General features: G+C 38.2%; 1 protein-coding gene across 6 annotated transcripts in view; it reads left to right on the top strand.

Moving 5' to 3' along the window:
* The window catches only part of Rk (G-protein coupled receptor rickets), a 46,504-nt gene extending 26,388 nt beyond the window's left edge, over positions 1-20,116 (top strand). The window contains exons 2-13 of one of the 6 annotated variants that reach the window (XM_076422885.1): positions 6,871-6,942; positions 9,051-9,122; positions 9,312-9,380; positions 10,337-10,480; positions 12,387-12,527; positions 12,588-12,653; positions 14,174-14,317; positions 14,397-14,468; positions 15,611-15,903; positions 16,455-16,634; positions 17,069-17,263; positions 18,620-20,116. In XM_076422885.1, coding sequence (XP_076279000.1) covers positions 6,871-6,942; positions 9,051-9,122; positions 9,312-9,380; positions 10,337-10,480; positions 12,387-12,527; positions 12,588-12,653; positions 14,174-14,317; positions 14,397-14,468; positions 15,611-15,903; positions 16,455-16,634; positions 17,069-17,263; positions 18,620-20,016 — 2,845 coding nt within the window. In that variant the 3' untranslated portion in view covers positions 20,017-20,116. Of the gene's footprint in view, positions 1-6,870; positions 6,943-9,050; positions 9,123-9,236; positions 9,407-10,336; positions 10,481-12,386; positions 12,528-12,587; positions 12,654-14,173; positions 14,318-14,396; positions 14,469-15,610; positions 15,904-16,454; positions 16,635-17,068; positions 17,264-18,619 lie in introns of those variants that run through there. The other 5 variants (XM_076422886.1, XM_076422887.1, XM_076422889.1 and 2 more) reach the window with 5 other exon arrangements.
* Positions 20,117-23,922: the final 3,806 nt, after the last annotated feature.

A 23,922-nucleotide genomic window follows, 5' to 3' on the forward strand; every position in this document is an offset into this window, starting at 1 on the left:
CGAAAAATATAAATAGTACTCCCAAGTATACTCGAACCTATGCCAGATAGTTTCGAACCTTTTACAAGTACTTTGGTAAATGGACGTACTATAATATTTGCAAGTATACTCGAATCTTTATCGAACAAATTCGAAACGGTTATGAATATCGTACCAGAAATTCTCTTGATTTTTCTAATCATTTTCTTTTACTTTTAAAATCAATTATGCTGTCCTTTAACGCAAAAGCAGGAAATATCATGTATAAAAAAAAGAAGTAGACTAGCACCAAGTATTGTAAATGAAATATTATTCTTCAATAGTTACGAATTTAATAAATAGCTTGTGCTACTTGGGAAGGATTCGATTTCTGTCAACATCGAAGTACTTATCGAAACTTGTAAGTGCTCATTCTGAGGTTCGATATCAGTTTGTATAAAATAAATATCTTCATAGATAATCATTGAAACATTATTGCTTTTAAGTAGTAATCGAAACCCATGATATGAAACTTTGTTATTGAAATTGACTCGGATTCGTGAGTATATGTATACTGTATACATACATACATATTGAACTTGATCCCATCCCTACCTGCGTCTTGCAATCAATGCAAACAGTTTTTATTTTGCATAAAGATCCGCAGTCATGAATAATTGACACGATATAAGAATTGGAAAGATTAAGTATTAGTTTTTTAAGTATTAGTACTAGCGGACGATTGTGGTTCGACGTCATTTGTGGGCCATAGTATTTAATGAAACATCGAATTAGCGATACCGAGGAAACATAGAAGAACGATGAAAATTATGCGAGTCACGCACGCGACGTGAATCACGCGTGCATGACGTTGTTGTGAAAGTAATTCCAGCAGGCAGTTGCCAAATTCGATTCATTTGCTTGCGCGGAAAAGAAATATTTCGAAATTTTATTATCTTAACCGAGAATGATTCGCGTCTATTCCGACTTGAAATCTTTTAGGTTGCTGAATTAATTTTTTCCGATCGACAAAGCCGCTTTTTCCGTTCAATAAAATGAAAGAAAATCCTCGAGTATTGATGTCCGATAAACGTCTTCTCTATCCTCGGTGATAAACGCGACGATAAAATAAAAATCTCCTCGAACACACATATCCCCGATATCCCCTTTACTTTTCATTGATGAGCGCCTCAAGACGGTGCCATTTTATATTCAATAAAGTCAAAGAACAGCTCTAGAACGCCTTGATAAAAATTTGTCTTCATTTTCAGTGAGGAAGAACCGCGAAAGTACTGTTTGCATGCGGGGCGAGCCTGTGGACACAATCTCCGGGAAATTTATTAGAGGTCGATAATACTACGTATACATATACATATGTATTATACATATGTTTTGTTCCTTTATTGTATTATGATACTGTAATGGTTTATTTTTTATATTATACTATGATATTTTTTGTTTCTAATGTTAAAAACTATCATATTATTTTACTGCTCTTCTTGATAATATTTGAGTATAACATTTGTTCCTTTATTTTATATTTGTACATGACAAAATTGTTTATATTTTTATAGTTTATTATTTTTTGTATGAAACTAATAAATATGGCAAAGAAACAACTGTGTTTTCGTACCTTTTTGAAAATTCCTTATACCGGCAATGTATTATAGCTATCGCTATTTACTACTATCTAATCCTATCTACTATGTATTCTAAACCTATCGCACCACACTCTCTCTATTGACCTAACTCAGTCCAGTTATAGACCTATTCATTTATCGAATTTTTAATTGTAAATTATAAAATATTGTTATTCGCAGCCTATCGCGCCATAGTTTTCAACGAAAAACTATCCTTCTCACTAGAAAACTGCGCTGTATTATACTGGCTTAATTAATCACACAAGATATGTACTTATCACATTCACCATTACGAGTTGGGAATTATATAAACCCCCCCCCCCCTCCCCGGTTAATTTGATAAATATTCAATAATTTATCACATTTACCAAATAAACTGGTGATTATTAGACTGCGGATGTTTATGCAAATGCATATTTTTATCGAAAATAGATAAAAAACTGGGATCTAAACAGAAATTTGTTTTGTCATTAGAGGATTTTAAAAATATAATTTTTATTTTGTATATTTTGCATAAGTGCATACATTTTGCATAAATATTCGACTATTTAATGCTACGCCACACAGAATAAATAAGCTAGATGTGCCTAAAAGATTGAACAGCTAAATCTACACTCCTTACTATTATCTTGCGCCCCACGTTTTTCGTTTTAAATCTTACAAGTATTTGCGTACTTGTTAAAAATTCACAATCACAAATTTTCAGGATTATCTGTACGTGGTTAGGAATCTTTACGGGGCTAGGAAAAATTATTTTATACTTTTTAGTCCATTTTAAAAACGTGGTGAGTTTTAAAAATTTATGTTTTGTTTAAATAATTATTTTCTGCTTTTTAGTCTTGTGTGTGTGAAATTTTTGAATCGATTTTAAACATTTTGATGAGATCATAACAGAGACATTTTCAGACGGTATTGCGACGCGTCATACATACATATATGTAGAAAACAAACGCCGCTGCGTGGCGATCGCTGAACGCGATGACGTAGGTTTAGCGGGGAGGTGAACAGGTAAATATTTAATTGTTATTTCTCCGAAACGGATAGACTTTTTAAAAAATTTTTTTTTGAATAATGCATTGTCATCCAGTTAGTCATCGGGAAGTTAGTTTAAAATCAATTGCAAAATTTGCCACCGAACACACAAACAAGAAAGCAAGCTAATAAAAACGTGGTAAAATGAGCAAGATTTTGAAGGGTGAACACGTTGAAGGACCACGAGAGGTTCTGGCACATCATTGGGGTAAATTTAAGTATGCCCCTATAACATCATGTGATGTAGAACGCTCTTTTACAGAGTATAAACTAATTTTAACAGACAAGAGGCATCAATTTACACAATCGACACAAGAAAAAACTATTGCTGTATATTGTAATTTAAATTATATAATAAATAAAACAATAAAATAATTATTATTTTACAGATCCGTACATGCATTCCCTATACATATACAATGTATTTCGCATATACACCTTGCATACATCTTGCATATATTTTGCATATTTCGACATATTATAAATGCATAAAGATCCGCAGTCTAGTTATCGCGTTAGAGCTTCCTCGAGGGTTACCTCGGAAAAAATAAAAGCTGCCTTGCCCGGCCGCGTAAAACCAGATGAATTCTCGCTTTAGCGAGCTGATCCGGCTGAGACGGGGTTGAGGGCAGAGGGAGAAGATGGCATTAAAAAAAAAAAGGAAGAAAAAACTGTCGTTTTCTTCCATAACTTTGCAGGATCTGGGAGGCTGCGCGTGCGTGAGAGAGAGCCAGACTCGATCAATGTGTTGAAATGTACGGGGTATACGGGGGACCACATGGAGTAAGGAATCCTTTTTCTCTTCTTTTCCAAAACCTCTTCGAATCCTTTCGATATATCCGAGCTGCTCGCCGGGGTTTCTTCGATTGACAGATCGCCGACAGCCAAATCGAACAAGTTGCCACCTTAAATCATGAATACACAGAGTACAGAATACTCGAAAGTATTCGGAGCTACCCCCGCTGAATAATTCAGGAGGAGATCAGGCAAATATCAGGAACCAAGGGAATACACAGGACGTTTTTATACAGGGTGTCCTGCAAATAGTGTACTTCGTTGAAAAGGGTGATTCCCAAGGTGATTTGAAATCACTTTTTCCTTTACGATAATGTTCTCCGCAGCTTTGTTTACGAGCTATTAACGAAAAACACGGATCAATCAGAGCACGGCTATAGTGTGAACGTATTCCGGCTCGGCCAATGCCAACGCCACACTTAACGGGCCCTGACGCAGAGCTGGAACCTGTCTGTAGTCTGTTGTAGCCGTGCTCTGATTGCTCCGTGTTTTTCGTTGATAACTCCTTAACGAAGCCGCGGAGAACATTTTTGCAACGGGAAAAGTTATTCCAAATGATCTTAGGAATCGCAATTTTCAACGAAATATGTACAACATTTTCGCGTCATACTCGAAGAAAGGAGGACATTGTTATTTGGTTTTTGTTTGCGATATTTGGTGTACAAAGTTAATTTGTTTTGTGTGTGTGCTCTCCCAATAAATTACAATCTTATTTTGAAATTAAGTCAACCGCCATATTGGAGGTTCACAAATTATTTACAAGATGAACTAAATTTGCAGAAAAGAATGGAGATGTTGTTTTAGAGCGGAAGAATGTCTTTTACTCGCTTGTAAATAAATAATAAATTGTACAAAAGTAATTTGTGCACAATAATTGACGATTAAAATTTTTAGTTTGATCATTTTTCATTTCAGGGTAACAATTATGATTACTTAAAATCGAAGGGAAATTTTTAATTAAAAAATATAAATTAGTTTTATTGTAATTTAAATTAAGTAAAATTAAAAATTCAGGGAAAATTTGTACTTCATGGTTTATACTTGGGTACGGGAGGTTTTCATTCATTCGCGTGGATGTTGGTTTTATTAAGTTATAGTCGGACTATTCGAGATGAGACTATCTCCCGGTTAATTCGAGGATCTCGCAGGGGAAATCTAGAAAATTTCCTTCGTCATTCTGACCGCTGCTGCTTACTCAATCCCCCTCCCTGTAAAGTGATTTTCCAGATGACGGTATTATGGTGGCCATAGTATCAATTACACGCCGGTTACCCCTTAACGGCCACATAAATTCGCCGATATCGAGTACGAAACCACTTGAACGCGACCAATATAGAATGGCCAGTCCCTATGTGCTCGTGCGTCGCGTCGAACGCGTGCTCGAATGCGTGCTCGAATGCGTCATTTCAAATGACTGTACGAAATTTTCTTCTGCAAATTACCAACATCTCATCTTTGGCCACTTGAACGGATCGGTAAAGAACCAAATTATACCGTGACGGCAGAGCTGGCCATTAATTTGGCGAAACAAATATTTCAAATACTATTTAATATTTTAGATTTTATTTTACTTAAAGGAAATAGTATTTTAAATATGATATACAATTTCGGAAACAAAATATTTCTATTTGAACAATCTGAACCTCAAAATAAAATATTTCTATTTTAACAATTTGATCCACGAAATAAAATATTTCTATTTTAACAATTTGATCCACGAAATAAAATATTTCTATTTTAACAATCTGTAACATGAAATAAGATATTTTACTTTTTGCATTGTTATAAATTATAATTTAATTATAATACTCTGAGAAACCGCGTAAACATACTTACACTCATCAATGTATTGAATTCGAACCATTATTTTCAGCAGTAATATTTAAAATTAAAATTGAAAATAAAGACAAAATACAAATACTTGGAATATTCTTCAAATAAAATTCTATATATTTTCAAAATTACTGCCTCAAATAAATGATTTTACTTTCAAAAATGACTGCATCAAATAAAATATTTTATTTTCAAAGTTGTACACATACTTCAAAATAAAGAGGATTATTTATTATGTATTATTTAAATGATACTATTTACACTTCGGATTATTATTCTGCAATTTTATTTAAAACATCATTATTTCTTCATTTATACTGAACATATTCGATGAGAAATTGAACTCTGACTTTCTTGATTAAAGATGCACATTCATGTTTTCTTTCATCCTATTTCATCTAGAGTTATTTTAACTTGAAAATTACACGTTTCTTCCGACCTAGAATAATGCCATTGTATATGATTTTTTTCATCTTATGAATATAAAATTGGCATAATACCTCATACAATACTTGAATTTGTAGTAATTGTGATTAGTAGACTGCGGATCTTTATGCAGAATAAAAATATTCTACTTCAATCGCGACAAACTGGAGCGGAATAGAAATTTATTTTTATCCTTAATATGAAATAATAGGTCGAAAAAATAATGGAATAGTATTTTTAAATTCTTCTAATGTCTTCACTGTTTTAAATGATACCTCTCCATTTTTGTGATAATTGCATACAATCCGCTGTCTATTGATTAGACACCAACATATTGAATAATGTAAACAATATTGTGGATAATGCCACAGAAATTTTTGGTAGTGATTCTCCTCGAGTTACCCCTCGACTCTGCTAAAGGTTAAAACAATTCATCTTTCACCCTCAAACGATGGGCTATTTTCGCGACTATAAAATTTATATTTCTCCTCTATTAAAATCATTACGGGAGGAATTAATATTTAATCTAGGTACACACGGTAGTGCACCAGCCAAGTTCCACGCCGAACGCGTCAGATTCAGTCCGCGTGAATTACGCCGGGAAATATTTCTTCCCCATAAAGTTAGGCTAAATATCTATAACTGTTCGACAGTTTGTCTAGCGAGGCGTCAGTAGTATAGAAGCAGAATTAGTCTGTCGTAAACTGTCTGTATCTGGTTCGCGTCTCCGTGAAACGTTCAACGGAGGGTTTCTCGAGGCACGGGGAGCGCAGCTCGTCAAGGAGCGCTTAATGACGCTTCACACTTGAAAATATAGGGCGTAGCGACAGTAGCCAATAAATTTCTCGGTTTACGAGTTTTTACTATTCTCCTTTTTCCTCCACCCCGTTCCTGTGCCTCTCCCTCGCACATATCTCCCCCCCCCCCACCCTCTCTGTCTCTCTCTCTTTCTCACCCCGTTCGCTTTTCTGTGGTTCCTTTTTATTTTGGACCACCTCGACGACGATGCCACGTTGTCGCGTGCTCGGATGCGGTACGTCGCGTCCGACTTCGGTATTTTCGTTTCTTGTTGCTTCACGTTGACAGTCCGGGTCTCCAGTGCAGCCAGTTTCTCCCGAACCAATTGTTTAAAGCATTCACATTGCAACCGGTTCTATAATAGACTCTTTTTTATGGATTGTTGCAGAGACCTGACGAACAACAACATAACCGACATTCCAGTCCGTGCCTTCCATCGAATTTCTAATCTTGAAGTGCTGTAAGTAATACTTATTCATATTCTTATTAAATTTACTCTCTGCAATTAATAACAACTTACACTGTTTACTCGCACTATTCTTTGTCCCCTGATTCATTTATCAGGCTCGTTTTCCACTCGCTACTCAATCGACTTAGAATAGTAAGAACACACAAGTAATACTCATTCTTATTCTTATTACACTCGGTAAAATAAGTCTCCGTACTCCGTACACCCTTCAAAACAGAATAACTTTTTTATAATTATACCAAATGACCTGATGTTTTGTAAGCAATTAGAAGCATTGGTTTACTAAATGATGTGCAAAAAATATTTTCTAAAAATTAGAATTTACAAGGTTGTATGCGAAAATAAAAAAGGGGCACTTTTTAATTTTTTGGGCCTTTAATAAAAATTTAAAATATATGTTTTGTAGATCTATAGTAGTTACTATCGATTTCGATGAAATTGTCAGCAGGTGTGTAACTACTAGTTACACACCTGCTGACAATTTCATCGAAATCGATCTACATACACACGAGTTACAAGCGGTTGAAAATTGTGAAAATCGTAGGTTTACACGACTTTTGATCAGTTTCTGCTTAAAATTCACAGAATTGTACATCTTTCGATGCGTGTCGTTTTTCCTGCGTCGACCGATTTCGATGAAATTTTCAGCATGTGAAAAAGTTTTAAAAAATGCTTTTCTATTTTCGCATGTAACCTGATCAATTGTAATTTTTGGATAATCTCTTTTACACATCACCTAGTAAACCAATGCTACTAATTGGTTCTAATAATTCTTAATAATTAATGCTTCTGTTTTGAAGGATGTACGGAGACTTATTTTACCGACCCGCACTACTCTTTATCCCCTGATGAATTTATCAGGTTCGTTTTCCACTCGCTACTCAATCGACTTGATCCACCGGTTAATTTATTAGGTTTATTCTTCACTCTCTACTCTACCGAGTAGTTATTTTTCCACTCGTTGATTTATTATGCATATTTTCCACTCGCTACTCATTATTCATTCATTAGATTTGTTATACTGGGTGAGTCCGAAGAAACAGAACACCTAAATATCTCTGTTACTTTTCGTTGTAAAAAAAAACTTCTTAGGACAAGGTTACACTGTTTGATGGGCCACATGTAACGGTGTAAGGGAAACAATTTTCGAGGTCATTTTTTATGAGATTTCAAGGTCATCGATATTTTTTTCAATGGAATGAGGTATTTTTCAATACATCAATCGATGCAACTGAACATTCGTTATAAAAAAGTACTAACCTATGTATGTCGAAAAGTTAGTAGTTCACGAGATATTTCAATTTAAATAACTCTAAAACACCATTACTGTCATACTAACAATAAGACGTTACACAAGTAAGCAAACGCTAACATCAATTTCAATATCAGTGTCAATTTTTCAATTTCAACTTTAATTTCAACTCTTCCATTTCAACTTCTATGTCTATTCTTCCATTTCAATATCAATTTCTACTCTTCCATTTCAACTTCAATTTCTATTCTTCCATTTCAACATCAATATCTACTCTTCCATTTCAACTTCAACTCTTCAATTTCAATATCAACCCTTCAATTTCAATTTTTTAATTTCAACTCTTCAATCTCATTTTCAACGTCAATTTTTCAATTTCAATTCGTTATTTTCAACTCTTCAATTTACACTAGCAAGTAAAACGCTAACGTCTTAGTACGACAGTAATGGTGTTTTAGAGTTATATAAATTGAAATATCTCCTGAACTCTCCTAACTTTTCGACATACATGGGCTAGTACTCTTTTATAACGAATGTCCAACTGCATCGATTGATGTATTAAAAAATACCTCATTCCATTGAAAAAGATATCGATGACCTTGAAATCTCATAAAAAATGACCTCGAAAATTGTTTCCCTTACACCGTTACATGTGGCCCATCAAACAGTGTAACCTTGTCCTAAGAAGTTTTTTTTTACAACGAAAAGTAACAGAGATATTTAGGTATTCTGTTTCTTCGGACTCACCCTGTATATCCACCGGTTATTAATGTAACATTAATATCGAGGATAGAACAATTGCGATAAAATTCTTTTTTCTTCATGAAATTTTGTATTTTTCTTTCAGACTACTCCGACGAAATCGTTTGCACACGATCGCCGACGATGCATTCACAAACTTAACGAGCCTTCGAGTATTGTGAGTGTCCCGACCAAACAAAAAAACAAACCAAATACGCAGAAATCTTGCACGAAAAAAGAAAATGTTTAGATGGTTTTTGGTTCCGGTAACGGAGGCCCAGAACACGTTAAAGCAAAAAGATCGGATCTCGACGAGCTTACATATATCCGCGACTGCTAAAAATTGTAATTCTTGTCTGCTTTGTAGGGAGCTCGATGACAATTATTTAACAAAAATTCCGACCGCGATCGTAAACCTCTCTGGCCTTGAAGACCTGTAAGTGTGCATCGATTAAGTAAAATGTAATTTGACAACTTTTTTTTACATTCTACGATACCATTCTTCCTATATCGTATCACGCGTGTCTTGCCTGCCTAATCATAATTTAAAGTCAATTTTCACTCAATGATCATTTCACATGGAAAATCGAATCATTCGTTCAAGCACGACGCCCACGCCATTTTGCGTAAACCAAAAAATTCGTTCCTTGGCAAAGTAATATGCCAGGGACTCTGCAAGATGGCGGCTTCCAAATTTCTTAATTCCCGATTATTGGAACCGAAGAAGGTGAATTTATAGAAAAGTTATTCAACAAATCTGTTTCTTTAGACATACACTACTGTACAGAAGAAAGGAGCACCCAGCCATACTCAATTGAAAAGCGTAACAAATTAAATAAGAACACAGTAAGTTTCGAAAAAGGATTCCGCTGTTTAATTAAATGGTTCTGAGAATAACACTTTAAAAGCAATAAATCAATCATTGTACAATACAATTTCTATCATACATAAAGATATTGTTTGTCATTATATTTTAGAATTATACTGGGTGCTTCTTTCTTTTGCACAGTAGCGTACCTTACGATTCAAATCGCAGAACATCAGAATAAATACGTTCTCCTTATTTTTACAAAGTGACGTAAACTAGTCGCTGTTAGTGCTTCATAAATCCTAGCATTAGCCTTCTCATACAAGCCCTTTCGATCCCTTTCAAGCGTTCGATTCCCTGGTTCGCCGTGAGCTTTCACGACTTCCATAAATCATCGAAAAAATTCTCGCACCGCTAAAAGCAACGCAAAGTGGCGCTGGGCGAAGGAATTCGCGATCGTGTATAAATCGTTCCCTCGCAAGAAATCGCTGGCATGGAATGTCTCCTTCTTTTGTTCTCTTATTTCTCCGTCGAAGAGGAAGCCAAGAAAATCGTATCCGTTTATGTTCCGTCCGGTTCCGTAGGTCCCTGTCGAACAACAAGATCGAAACCGTGGATGGCCGGACGTTCCGGCGGGCCGCTAATCTGTTGTCGCTCGACCTGCGGGGGAATCCCATCAAGGAGATCCACGGAGATGCTTTTCGGGATCTACGGAAGCTTCGTAAGCTGTGAGTACAGACGTTCCCCGATTTTTCCTCTCCGTGGCCGTTTATCTCGGGCGCGGGGTCTCTCCGTTATCTGAAATCGAAGTTACAATTTGAATCTGCACCCTCGTAACATGGGCCTTTTAGGGTGGTCTACGGGCAGGCCTGGGGAAAATACAGTGGATAACAAAAGTATAAGTCAACACTCGTATTTTCAATAATGAAATCACGATAACAGTAATATTTATTCACTTATAAAAATAAACAAGTTGATTACATACTTAATGGTAATGTTGAAAACTTTTATCACGATAATCACAGTCATCTGAATGTTTATCAAGATATTGATCTTTCTATACTAAATATACAAAATTTGGTGTGTGCCAAAAGTAAGTTAAAGTATCGTTTAATAACACTGTCCACACAGCACCAAATTTGTTTCACAATTACATTGTGATGGTGGCCGAACCAGAAAGCAAAATATCATTGCCATTACAACATTAACAATAAGTTGCCGCCAGGGGCGCTCACTACTAGCGCGATCTCAACATAAATTAGCCAACTCATGCCGGGTGAAGATATTTTGCTTTCTGATTCGGGAAAAAACATCGACGTAGCAAACTTCAAAGGGTGATTTCTCAAGATAAAAGTCTGCTCTATCGCGTGGTATAGTTCCAATTTCCGCTGAACCCTTATTTTTTGAGATAAATTCAAAAATATCCTGAAAAGTTGCTGCAAAAGTGGTGTCTCTCCGTCTTTAATCATTGTTTAAACATGTTTAAACATTCATAATGTATTAGTATTAGATATCACTGTATTCGGGAAAGTCTACAGAATCTTTTGCTGTAAAAAACAATTCAATATCTTTTATGATACCATCACAATATTTGTTTAAAGTTGAAAAATATATTTTTTTTCGAAGTCTTGTTTCTCAAGAACTGTTCGTCTAGGAGAAAAATTAAGGCCAGATTCGGAATGAACGCATAAAACTCTATAAGTACCACCATCACAATGTAATTGTGAAACAAATTTAGTGTTGAACAGTGTTATTAAACGATACTTTAACTTACTTTTGGCACACACAAAATTTTGCATATTTAATATAGAAAGATCAATATCTTGATCCATCTTCAGATTTACCATTAAATATGTAATAAACTTGTTTATTTTTATAAGTGAATAAATATTACTGTTATCGTGATTTCATTATTGAAAATATGATCTTGGATTTTAAGATCAAATTCTTTTATGGTATGATGCTTCGAATAGAATGCAATAAAACAAAGTTTGTTGACCTTTTGACCTTGAAATTCAAGACAAAACTTAATTTTGCGGTACCTTTTTTACATCGATTTCCACCAGACCGAGGGTGACTTGTCATATTGTTGTTTAATTGCATGATGCTTGAAATACAATGCAATAAAAGAATTTCACTGTAAAAGGCAAGGTCGATGACCATTTTACAGAAGATTTACAGAAGTTGTAGAATGCGCCTGTGGCAGCCAAGACCAAACATTTCTTTACACACTCTGTACAAATGTTATTCCTTGATCAACAAAAAACCGGACCACTCTGGTAGAGGTTCTTCTCAGAGAGTCGCAGATTGCGTCACTACGAATATTTGCCCTGATTTTAATGTCAAACGAAAATGTCACGAATATATTCCGGTAACATTTTTATAAAAGAATTATCAAGATCGTGAAAGTTTTGACATCGGATTCGAAGATTCATAGACGATGTCGAGGTTCCTGAGCCTCTGAAATGGGTACACTCTTGCGCATCTCTTGCATGGATCGAGACATTACCGTAGTTGAATCCGATTCAGAATGTGCACAGGGAGGCAGGCAACAGCGAGGATGAGCCGTCGAGGAGAGCAGCTTATCGAGATCAGGCGAAATATCAGTTCGTAACGATCTGTCCCCGTTCGCAGGATCCTCTCGAACCTGAAGGAGTTGCGGATATTCCCGAATCTAAACGGCACACGGTCGTTGGAGGTGTTGAGATTAGACCGAGCCCAGATCGCGAACGTGCCGGCGAATTTGTGCGAGAGCTGCTCGAGATTGAAAAGTCTGTGAGTATCTCGAAGATCTCGTTGGGAATTAGAGCGGCTGATCGAACCTGTCTTTTCCAGTGATTTGAAGTCCAACTACCTGTCGGAGCTGCCTAATTTGAGGAACTGTAGCGAGCTGAGGGTTCTGTAAGTAGTAGACACCCTATCTAATTTTTGATTCGTTGCTACTTAACTCCCCTGTTTATTGCAAATCAGGTGGAAAATTGTTGTTTCGCGTTACGATCCGCAATCTGGCGACCATATACACTATACACCTTGTATACATATTGTATACAGGGTGAGTCCGAAAAAACAGGACACCTAAATATCTCCGTTACTTTCCGTTGTACAAAAAAACTTCTTAGGACAATGTTACACTGTTTGAAGGGCCACATGTAACGGTGTAAAGGAAAACATTTTCGAGGTCATTTTTTATGAGATTTCAAGGTCATCGATATCTTTTTCAATGGAATGAGGTATTTTTTAATACATCAATCGATGCAGCTGTACATTCGTTATAAAAAAAGTACTAACCCATGTATGTCGAAAAGTTAGTAGTTCAGGAGATATTTCAATTTAAATAAAACACCATTACTGTCTTACTAATTGTAAGACGTTAGCGTTTACTTGATAGTGTAAATTGAAGAGTTGAAAATAACGAATTGAAATTGAAAAATTGACGTTGAAATCGAAAAATTGAAATTGAAGAGTTGAAGTTGAAGTTGAAGGGTTGATGTTGAAATTGACGTTCAAATTGAAAAATTGAAATTGAAGAGCAGAAATTGACAAATTGAATTTGAAATTGAAGTTGAAGGGCTGATATTGAAATTGAAGTTGATATTAACGAAATGAAATTGAAAAATTGAAGTTGAAATGGAAGAGTTGAAATTGAAGTTGAAATTATAGTTGAAATTGAAAAATTGACATTGACATTGATATTAGCGTTTACTTACTTGTGTAACGTCTTACTTCGTAAGACAGTAAATGGTGTTTTAGAGTTATTTAAATTGAAATATCTCCTGAACTACTAACTTTTCGACATAAATAGGTTAGTACTTTTTCATAACGAATGTCCAGTTGCCTGGATTGATGTAATAAAAAATACCTCATTCCATTTAAAAAAATGAAGTTGACCTTCATATGTCCTCTACGCGTCCACCTAAAAAAAAGCTACTAACATCTGATTAATGCCCCCTCGAAACCAAGCAAGTTCCATGTGATGCATTTCTTCCTAACACCAATAGCAGCCGAGTTATTCAGGTGGCCTGTTTCTGGCGCCTCATCCTGTATAGTATGTATTGTATGTTTTTAACAGGTATATATGTTAACTTGTAGATATGTTTTTAACAGGTAAAAATCAAATTAAAGAAGCAATTTTTTACAATTCCTTTTGCAATTGTTTTTGCAATTTTTTGTATGTTATGATACTAACGAATAGGCGTAAAAAAATGATAGGCGTATTTGCAAAAAATTGAAGGTGACTGAAAGCTCTCTTGAGAAACCATGCTATACCTCATGAAAACATTTTCGATCGAACTGCTAATAACAGAGTAATCTCTACTGATAACGGTTCGTGGTTCACCCTGTATATGTATATTTGTTTTTGGAATATGAGTTTGTTTAAGCGGTAACACCTTTGCGAAACAATTAAGAATGATTTTCTTCAGGGACTTAGCCAGCAATCAGATCTCTTCGTTGATGGATGAGCCGTTCAGAGGGCTGAACTTGCTGCACGATCTTCTTCTGTCGAACAACAAGCTGAGGATCATCTCGAGCGACTCGTTAGCTGGGCTGACAAGGCTGCAGCTGTTGTAAGTAGTGTAGCTTGTAGCTAGCCCCGCGAAGATGGCTCAACGCTATCGTCTTGAAAAAGAGGGTTCGATGTTTCAGAGATCTGGAGAGCAATTACATCGAGTACATACACCCTGAAGCGTTCAAGGAGACCAAGCATCTAGAGGACCTGTAAGTAGCCACCATCTTGGGCCCAACTTTCGGTCCATCGCGTAATTCAATTTTTTAAGGCTTAACATTAAACTTTTAATTCTAGTCCAGTCAACGAAAAGTTGTAGAGGGAAATGGAAGGAACACAATTTTTAACTTTGGGACTTTGTGTGGACTAGTTAGGAGGTAAACATACTAAAAGTCCCTACTCCTAAGAGGTGAACGGGCTACAGGGGGGCACGTTGAAGTCTCACCTTTTTCGGTTTTCCGCTTATATCTCGGAAACTATGTGTCCCAGTGATAATACCATTACATACAAAATTAAAGCTGATAAAATTTGCTATAAGATTGATTCCATTCAGTTTTTCGCTACCTTGCATAGTTTCCGAGATATCCGCGCTCAAATTTCACTAATTGTGCTGAAGACTTCTTTTTCACAATTAGTGAACTTTGAGCGCGGATATCTCGGAAACTATGCGAGGAAGCGAAAAACTGAATAGAATCAATCTTGTGGCACATTTTGTCAGCTTTAATTTTTTATAGAATGGTATTATCGCTAGGACACATAGTTTCCGAGATATAAGCGGCAAACCGAAAAAGGTGAGACTTCAACGTGCCCCCCTGTAGCCCGCTCACCTCCTAGGAGTAGGGACTTTTAGTATGTTTACCTCCTAACTAGTCCAAACAAAGGCCCAAAGTTAAAAATTGTGTTCCTTCCATTTCCTTCTACACTCTACACCCCCCTTATGAGCATTCATCGACTTGACTATTCCTATTCTTCTTTCACTTTCCAAGTAACACTTATTTGCCAACCCAATAGAAGCAACCTGATAATCCATCGTCGTCCGCGAAGAGTTAACAAAGGGTATTATGTCCCTGTGGAATTATGTGACGTTGTATTTTTGGGGGGCTATGTATTTCGACTGAGCTGTGTTTATTTATGTAGTCAACCTGGGTACACATTTACTGTATTTCTTTCAACAATTTATTAATGTCCCTCTAAAAAATATTACAAAATTGTCTGAATGTCCATTCTTTACTCGCTAATATATTAATTTATAGTCTTATAATGAGAATTTGTAGAAACATGTTAAATACAGAAAGATTTTGAATAATCTATACATTTTAGTTAACTACATAAGGGTTAATTGGAAATGTTACAGAAATCTAGGAAACAATGTGTTCCCCGCACTGCCAACGCTAGGCCTGTCCGGACTGCTGCACTTGAAGACGTTCAACAACCCTGCCCTCAGGGAATTCCCATCGCCAGAGAGGTTCCCAAGAGTACAGACCATGGTGCTGTCATACGCCTACCATTGTTGCTCGTTCCTGTCCATCGAAGTAGAGGAACCGGTAACGAAATCCTCCGTTCAAGAGTCAATCCTCTACCCCACCAACAATGAGTTTGACTTGAGTCTGTGGAACTCGAGCGACTCCGATTTCTGGCCTCAGCTGAGTAAGTGACTGGTTCCCGCCATCCGCCATGTTGAATCGTCGCCACTGATACCATCGTCGAAATGATTTTCTTCAGCCTTCGATTATTATTCGATCATTTTGATGTTTTACACTTGGCTGGTCCCCCTTGATTGCTACTTTATTTCCATTCAGTTAATTTGCGCGCTGTACCCGACACTTAAATGCTGCAAAGCATGCAACGATTAATCCGTTCATCGACTCGAACACGTAACATGGTCTCGCTACAATTTCCATAGTAGTTTCATAGTCTTTAGAGACATTTTTTAATCATAACACATGTAGCACATAGGCCCAGGAAAGTTTCTGTACACTTAATCATGACACATAACTAGACTGCGGATTTTACACGTTTACGATGCTTTTTAATCATTTGACTTTTCACTTATGAAAAGATCAGTTTAATTAACAGACGCATAGAGCTCGTGTTTGAGTATGTGATTATACGCGAGACATATACATATCACATTTTTCACAAACATTATCGACATTCCCCGAATACTTTGCAGCACTGAAGTGATGACGTTTGTTTAGATAACATGACCGACAAATTCGGCTCGCAAATAAATGAACTTTGGGCTAACTTTGGTTCAGATTTTACGTACCCTGGTAACCTGCCAGCATATATTGAGGATTATTTTGAAGAGCAGAACAGCCGTGTTACACTGCCACCGCAGACACTGCCGTCACGCGTTCAATGCCTACCTCAGCCGGGTAAGTTCCCTATACATACATACTTAAAGGGGTAGTCTCTTGTTTCCAGGATTGCAAGAGTGTGAGACGCGCCTTCTCATTTCCCGATAATGCAAGGCCGGAGTTTTTCAATACTAAAAAGCGCTAGAAGTAGAAGATCAATCTAGGCCGCGATCGCCTTCAAAAGTCCTATTTTTAATTTGCATTATTCACAAAGCTGCGACAGCTACATGCTGCCGAATAATGCAAATTACGCCTCGTTAACGTAAAAATAGGACTTTTGAGGGCGATTGATGCCTAGATTTATATCTTCTATCTAGTGCTTTTGAGAAATGAGAAGACGCACGCATCCCCCACCCTTGCAATCCTAGAATCGAGTCTACCTCCTTAATAAATCTGTAATCCTTAATAGACAATATCAATTATATTTCTGTATCACGACTATGCTGTTCCAGGTCCTTTCTTGCCATGTCAAGATTTATTCGACTGGTGGACGCTGCGTTGCGGGGTATGGGTAGTCTTTCTGCTAGCCATGCTCGGAAACGGCACAGTCGTTTTCGTATTAATATTCTCTAGGAGCAAGATGGACGTTCCCCGGTTTCTGGTTTGCAATTTGGCTGCCGCCGATTTTTGTATGGGCATTTATCTAGGTTTGTCTGACATTGTTACGAAATTAGACATAGCGATAAGATTCTTTTCTCCTCTTCTCACAATCGTACAGTGCTGCGATTCGAGGTGCTAGCTGGGCAGAACCTTCTTTATGATTACTAATACAAAGTGTGCAAACATTGGAAATATTAACTCGCATAGATTTTTCTGCTTTTTTCACATAACGTATCTATACACGATTTCTCCAAAACGTATTTATACAATCCATTAAGATGATTGCCTTTGGGTCATTCCATGCCGAATCGATTACTTTTTGCAGGCACCATCGTCGATTTTGTTCTAAATCAAATATGTTGTAGTCCATGAGAAATTAGGGGGGGGGGGTTTAAGTCATCATTTTGCCGGTTTCGACTTTTTTTAGAAATGGCAGGCCTTCAAAGTTTTAAATTTTTGCCCATTTCGGCGAAAACGGGTCTCGCTTACGAATTTTCATCTCGGGAACTGTTTGTCCGATTGAGCTACATTTTTTTAGTTTCATTCGGGAAGGATTGGGCTATTACAAAATAATTTTTTCAACCTCAAAAATCAACTTTATACTGTCGATAACTGGAAACAAATTCTCTTTTTACGTTTTTTTCGATGAGGGGCCCGAGCGATTTCAATTTTGAAAAATATGGTTATATTCCTTGAAGTTTCACCCCTTTCCGAAAACTCTTCCAAACTTCCAAAAACTTCAGATCGTGAAATAGCGATCAGTGTCGCTAAAAATATTAATATTGTTAATTTCTGCACATTTTCAAATTTACATGAAAAGAAAGTTTAAAGTTTGCTCTGATGCTACCAACAAAAATTGTTCCGTTTATTGGCGTTCATTGCTTACTGCGCTCATTGAGCTCGTTGAATATTGCATGCATAACTTTTATAATATGTACAATTAATGGAATTAATTAAAACAATGAAACGTACTTTCGCCGTTAGTTTCTGTTATAAAAATTTACTTTAGAATTTAGGAAAGTAAGTACAAGACGTAGTTTAAAAGTATCAATTGATATTATAATAATTACGTATAAGAGCTTTTATGGACCTCCTTACAAAATGTAGGAAAAAATATGAATTCAAAATGCTTGTACAGTTCTGTCGACAAAAAAGACTTTGGGAATTTCACCGACAGAGAAATGTTAATATTCTTACTATCTATGTGGACATTCCTCCATATGACTAACATCTATTTTTTTACGGAATTACGTTATGAATATTGTCCAGCTAATTAGCATTGATCGCAACACTGTGAATCGATAGTGGGAGGAGGCAGGTGTGAACCAACTGGTCTCCGGGCAGGTTCATGTAAATGGAGTTCTATTGTACTTTAAAACAATTAAAACGATATATATTTGCAGGTCTGCTTGCCGTGGTAGACGCCTCGACGCTAGGCGAATTCCGCATGTACGCGATTCCCTGGCAGACGTCAGCTGGCTGCCAACTAGCCGGTTTCCTAGGTGTCCTAAGCTCCGAACTAAGCGTGTACACCTTGGCGGTGATCACCCTCGAACGAAATTACGCGATAACACACGCGATGCACCTGAACAAACGCCTATCCTTAAAACACGCCGGCTACATCATGACAGTTGGCTGGTGTTTCGCTCTGTCAATGGCCTCGCTGCCGCTGATCGGCGTTTCCGACTACAGAAAGTTCGCCATCTGTCTCCCGTTCGAAACAAACGGCGACGCGGCTCTAGCCTACGTGATCTTCCTGATGCTGATCAACGGAGTAGCTTTTCTGATTCTGATGGGTTGCTACCTGAAGATGTACTGCGCGATCCGCGGCTCCCAAGCATGGAACTCGAACGACTCCCGCATAGCCAAGCGAATGGCGCTGTTAGTGTTCACGGACTTCCTCTGCTGGTCCCCCATAGCGTTCTTCTCTCTGACGGCCACGTTCGGATTACAGCTGGTGTCGCTCGAGCAGGCGAAGGTGTTCGCCGTGTTCGTCTTACCGTTGAACTCCTGCTGCAATCCGTTCCTGTACGCGATCTTGACGAAACAGTTCAAGAAAGACTGCGTGCTGATCTGCAAAGCGATCGAGGAGTCCAGAGTGACTAGGGGGATCGGCAGATGCAGGCACAGCTCGAACTTCAGCAACCGTCACACCCCGGTGAACACTAACAGCCTGATGGACCGGTCGTCCAGGGACAATCAGACGCCTTGCGCGTGCAACTCGAGGCTGCTCGAGCCTGGACAGTGCTCGAACTACAGAAGATGGGGGACAAGGATCTTATGGCCTTGCGCCAAGGATACCAGGCCTCGTCACACGAGAAGCGACCAGTACGCTTATCAGATCGCGGAGATTCAACAGAAACAGCACAAGAGAGCCTCCTCGGTGTCCTCCAGCGAGAATTTTTCTTCATCTCGATCTGACTCCTGGAGACAGACGCATCACTGTGGAATACCACTGCGGCTATTGGACCCTAAGAGAAGAGCCTCGTCCTGGCTGATCACAAGGAAACCGTCGCAGGACTCGAATCTCAGCTCCTCCAGGAACGACTCCTCCGGGTCCGCTACCACTGCCAGCACCAGCACCTGGAGGATCTCGAGATCGAGCGCGTCCTTGGAGATCGCTGCGAGGACCACACCTAGGCCAACCAGGTCGAAGCCAAGGCTCACGAGGCAATTAGCCATACAGGAGCCAGAACCACCCGGATCTCCCAGCAGGCTAGCGGTCAGGCTACTCGCAACTATACCCTCCGCCGCAGAGACCAGCGACCAACAGGACGACGATAACGCGCCGCAGAATTAAGCTGGATTCACATTAGTCCAGTAGCATTCCAGTCCAGTTTCCAATTAGAATTCAACAATTCAATTATAATTCCACGCAGCTCTGACGGGATGTATGTGGACCAGAGGTCGGCAAGAAGTGCTCATTTCGGCCGATTTTCGAGGGCTACGCCTCCTTTTCCTGACCGCGCGTCTCGCTTCCACTTCAGACCCGCACCATATCACCTGCGCGTCTAAACGTACGCGAAAATGTTTTCCCAATTCTGAATATAACTTTGACGTAGTGGAATAGGACTACGGGGGATACCATAGACAAAAAACGCATTGATAATAGTACGTCCTCGGTAATGTGCGAACCTATTGATACAGGTGTTGCCCTAATGCGCCACGCGGAGTTCATATGGTGCGTGCCTGAGGCAGAGTTGGGCAAAATATGTAATTAGTTACAAATTTCGGATCACTTTTCTTAATCGGCAGAACGCCACGAATCGGCTCGTGTGACTTTCGTGAGGGCAGCACGGAAAATAAATAAGTTCAGCATTCGCTCCTTTGCGGTAGCTCGGCATGAAACCCCTGACAAGTGAAACCTGAACTTATTTATTTTCCGTGCTGCCCTCACGAAAGTCCCACAAGCCGATTCGTGGCGTTCTGCCGATTAAGAAAAGTCTAAATTCGATAAAATTCGGTCACTGCGTGCTGCTTTTAGTTGAAAAGATATCTTGGAAAAAGTAACTAATTCAATATTTCTGCCCATCATCGGTGCCTCGGGCGCATAGGCCGAGTGGTGCAATAAACACGGCCGGGCGATCCCCCGGCCGTGTTTATTGTACTGCTATTGTGTTCTGGGCTCAGGTCTCGGGCCTCGGAACGTGTTCATTCAAGCCTCGAGCTGGTCAAAAGGAACTTGAAGGATCCGAAAGGAACTTTGAATTAGTTACATTAACTAGTTACAAATGGATCCGTAGCTTCGGATCCTTCTGCTTCGGATACAAAAATAACTAATTAAATTTCGGATCAAGTTCCTTTTGGATCCGAACCTTAAGAGAGAGAGAAGAGAGAGAGAGGGAGAGAGAGACAGAGAGAGAGAGAGAGAGAGAGAGAGAGAGAGAGAGATATCACGAATATTAGTTACTTATCTTTTAGTTGGATCCGGATTTAGTTACTTTTTATTTAAATACTGCCCAACTCTGGCCTGAGGTGACGAAAAAACTAGGATCATCACGGGGAGCGAGACGCGCGGCCGAGAAAAGGAGGCGTAGCTTCTTGCCAAACTCTGATGTAGACACTGACCAATTTGCAGTCAAACTACTGGAATATAAATTCCTGGATCCAGCAACTGGACTAATGTAAACCCAGCGGTGGAGGCGCCCCCCCCCCGTTTCTTTGGTGTTTAAATTGCCGCGCAGGTGCGTGGGGAGAGAAGAGTCTCGAAGGGTTTCAGTATTAAGTCCCAGAAGGGACACGTTCATTGTTGGTCGAGTTGTTCCTGTCAACAGTGGCCGTATGAGGGAACCAACAGCAATAGATCAGGTAGAAACGAAGCCAAATTGGGGAACACGAAGCAACAGTAGCCCCACGTCTTGAAACTGAACAGGTTGAACATGCTGTTTAGGAGGTCCACATTCAATGTCCTTGATCTCTACACATTTAATCAAGACACCACCCCTGAACCGAGCTTCTGAAGAACGACTGAAGAAGTTGTCAGCCGATGCTCGACGATTGTTAAAAATTTATTAACGTTCTGTGCAAAAAGCGAGGTAAAAATGCTGGATCAAGGTTATCGTCTAGCTCTATAATTGGTTTGTTGCACTTTACAAAAGCGTAAACATAGAGTATTCTCCGCGTTAAGAGAAAAGAGTGTCTTTGATAATTATGTATACACTACTCCTAAACAGCATTTTTACCCTGATCTCCTTCATTGACCGTCCGTTTACACTAGACAGGTGCAATCGATGCACACTGTAGTCACATTTGTTAGGTACAGCTGATAAAGGAGTCGAGGCTTTAGCACGTTAACTGCAGGGGGCAACAGAAACGAATAAATAATATATTTAATCGATAGACTGCGGATCTTTACGCATTTATTGCAAAATTGAGTAGATGAAATTAAAAACTGTTGGAAAATTTACAAAAATTGAAGATGTCAATATACATATGATTTCTCCTCTATTAAAATCATTAAGGGAAGAAATAACATTCAAATTAGTTTCTATTTCTTGCAATCGATGCAGACAATTTTTATTTTGCGTAAAGATCCGCAGTCTATTAATAATAAAATACTCTAGCCTAGAAGACTCCCACCGAAAACTAATATTACATAACACTAAACCTACCTACCCTTATAAAAATGACAAGATTGATTTTATTTAGACTTTTTGCGGCTCCTATTACAATACGTGTTCTACTAAAGATATTTATACAATCAATTCTTATAAAATCATTTTTATTATTTCAATAATTGTAAAATAATAAATCTGAAACCGGTCGTTTCGACCGGTGGTGGTAGGTTCAGTGTTAACATAATAGTCCAGTCAACGAAAAGTTGTAGAGGGAAATGGAAGGAACACAATTTTTAACTTTTGGTCTGTGTTTGGACTAGTTAGGAGGTAAACATACTAAAAGTTCCCACTCCTAGGAGGTGAGCGGGGTGCAAGGGGGCACGTAGAAGGTCCCCTTTTTCGGTTTTCCGCATATACCTCGGAAATTATGTGTCCTAGCGTTAAGACCATTCTATATAAAATTAAAGCTAACAAAATGTACCATGAGATTGATTCTAATCAGTTTTTCGCTCTCTCGCATAGTTTCCCAGATATCCGCGCTCAAAGTTCACTTTGGTATTATTTGTTCGAGTTAGTGTTTTTGCTTCAATTTCAATTTCAACACTTCAATTTCAACTTCCATTTTTCAGTTTCAACATCACTTTCTCAATTTCAACTTCAATTTTTCAAGTTCAACTTCAATTTTCCAATTTCAACCTCAATCTTCCGATTTTATCTTCAATTTCAAAACTTCATTTTCAACTTCAAGTTTATTTTCACTTCAATTTTTGAATTTCAACATCAATTTCTCAAATTCAACTTCAATTTTTCAATTTCAACTCCAAATGCACGTAGCAGGTCCCTCTTTTCGGTTTTCCGCTTATATCTCGGAAATTATGCGTCCTAGCTATAAGACCATTCTATACAAAATTAAAGGTGATAAAATGTGCCATAAGATTGTCTCGATTCAGTTTTTCGCTATCTAGCATAGTTTCCGAGATATCCGCGCTCAAAGTTCACTAATTGTGCTGAAGAGTTAGTTAGTCAAATAAGGCAAAAATTTCTTTTTCACAATTCGTGAAATTTGAGCGCAGATATCTCGGAAACTATGCGAGATAGCGAAAAACTGAATAGAATCAATCTCATGGCACGTTTTGTCAGCTTTAATTTTGTATAGAATGGTCTTATCGCTAGGACACATAGTTTCCGAGATATAAGCGGAAAACCGAAAAAGGTGAAACTTTAACGTGCCCCCCTGTACCCCGCTCACCTCCTAGGAGTAGGGACTTTTAGTATGTTTACCTCCTAACTAGTCCAAACAAAGTCCCAAAGTTAAAAATTGTGTTCCTTCCATTTCCCTCTACACCCCCTTATATGTAGAGCATTCATTGACTGGACTATAACGAGCGCGTCAAGAACAAGAATCAAGAAGCAACTTGGAATCTTATAGCCGAGAAGCTCGTCGTACTCCTGCCGAAATAATGTCTGACATTTACTCACTGCCAAACGGTCGATAGACCACAGCAACTTGTTCTTAGAAAATTGCGCGAACCAACAGTTAACGCGTTAACCTCGTGATAATAATAGTTTTATTCAACAACTTGATTTGATACGTCTGAACAAGTTCGGAAAGCATTTTTTCCTGTCCGTGGATAGTTTCTCGAAAAAAA

The sequence above is a fragment of the Lasioglossum baleicum genome, chromosome 4, assembly GCF_051020765.1.
Source record: "Lasioglossum baleicum chromosome 4, iyLasBale1, whole genome shotgun sequence".
Classification (NCBI taxonomy): domain Eukaryota; kingdom Metazoa; phylum Arthropoda; class Insecta; order Hymenoptera; family Halictidae; genus Lasioglossum; species Lasioglossum baleicum.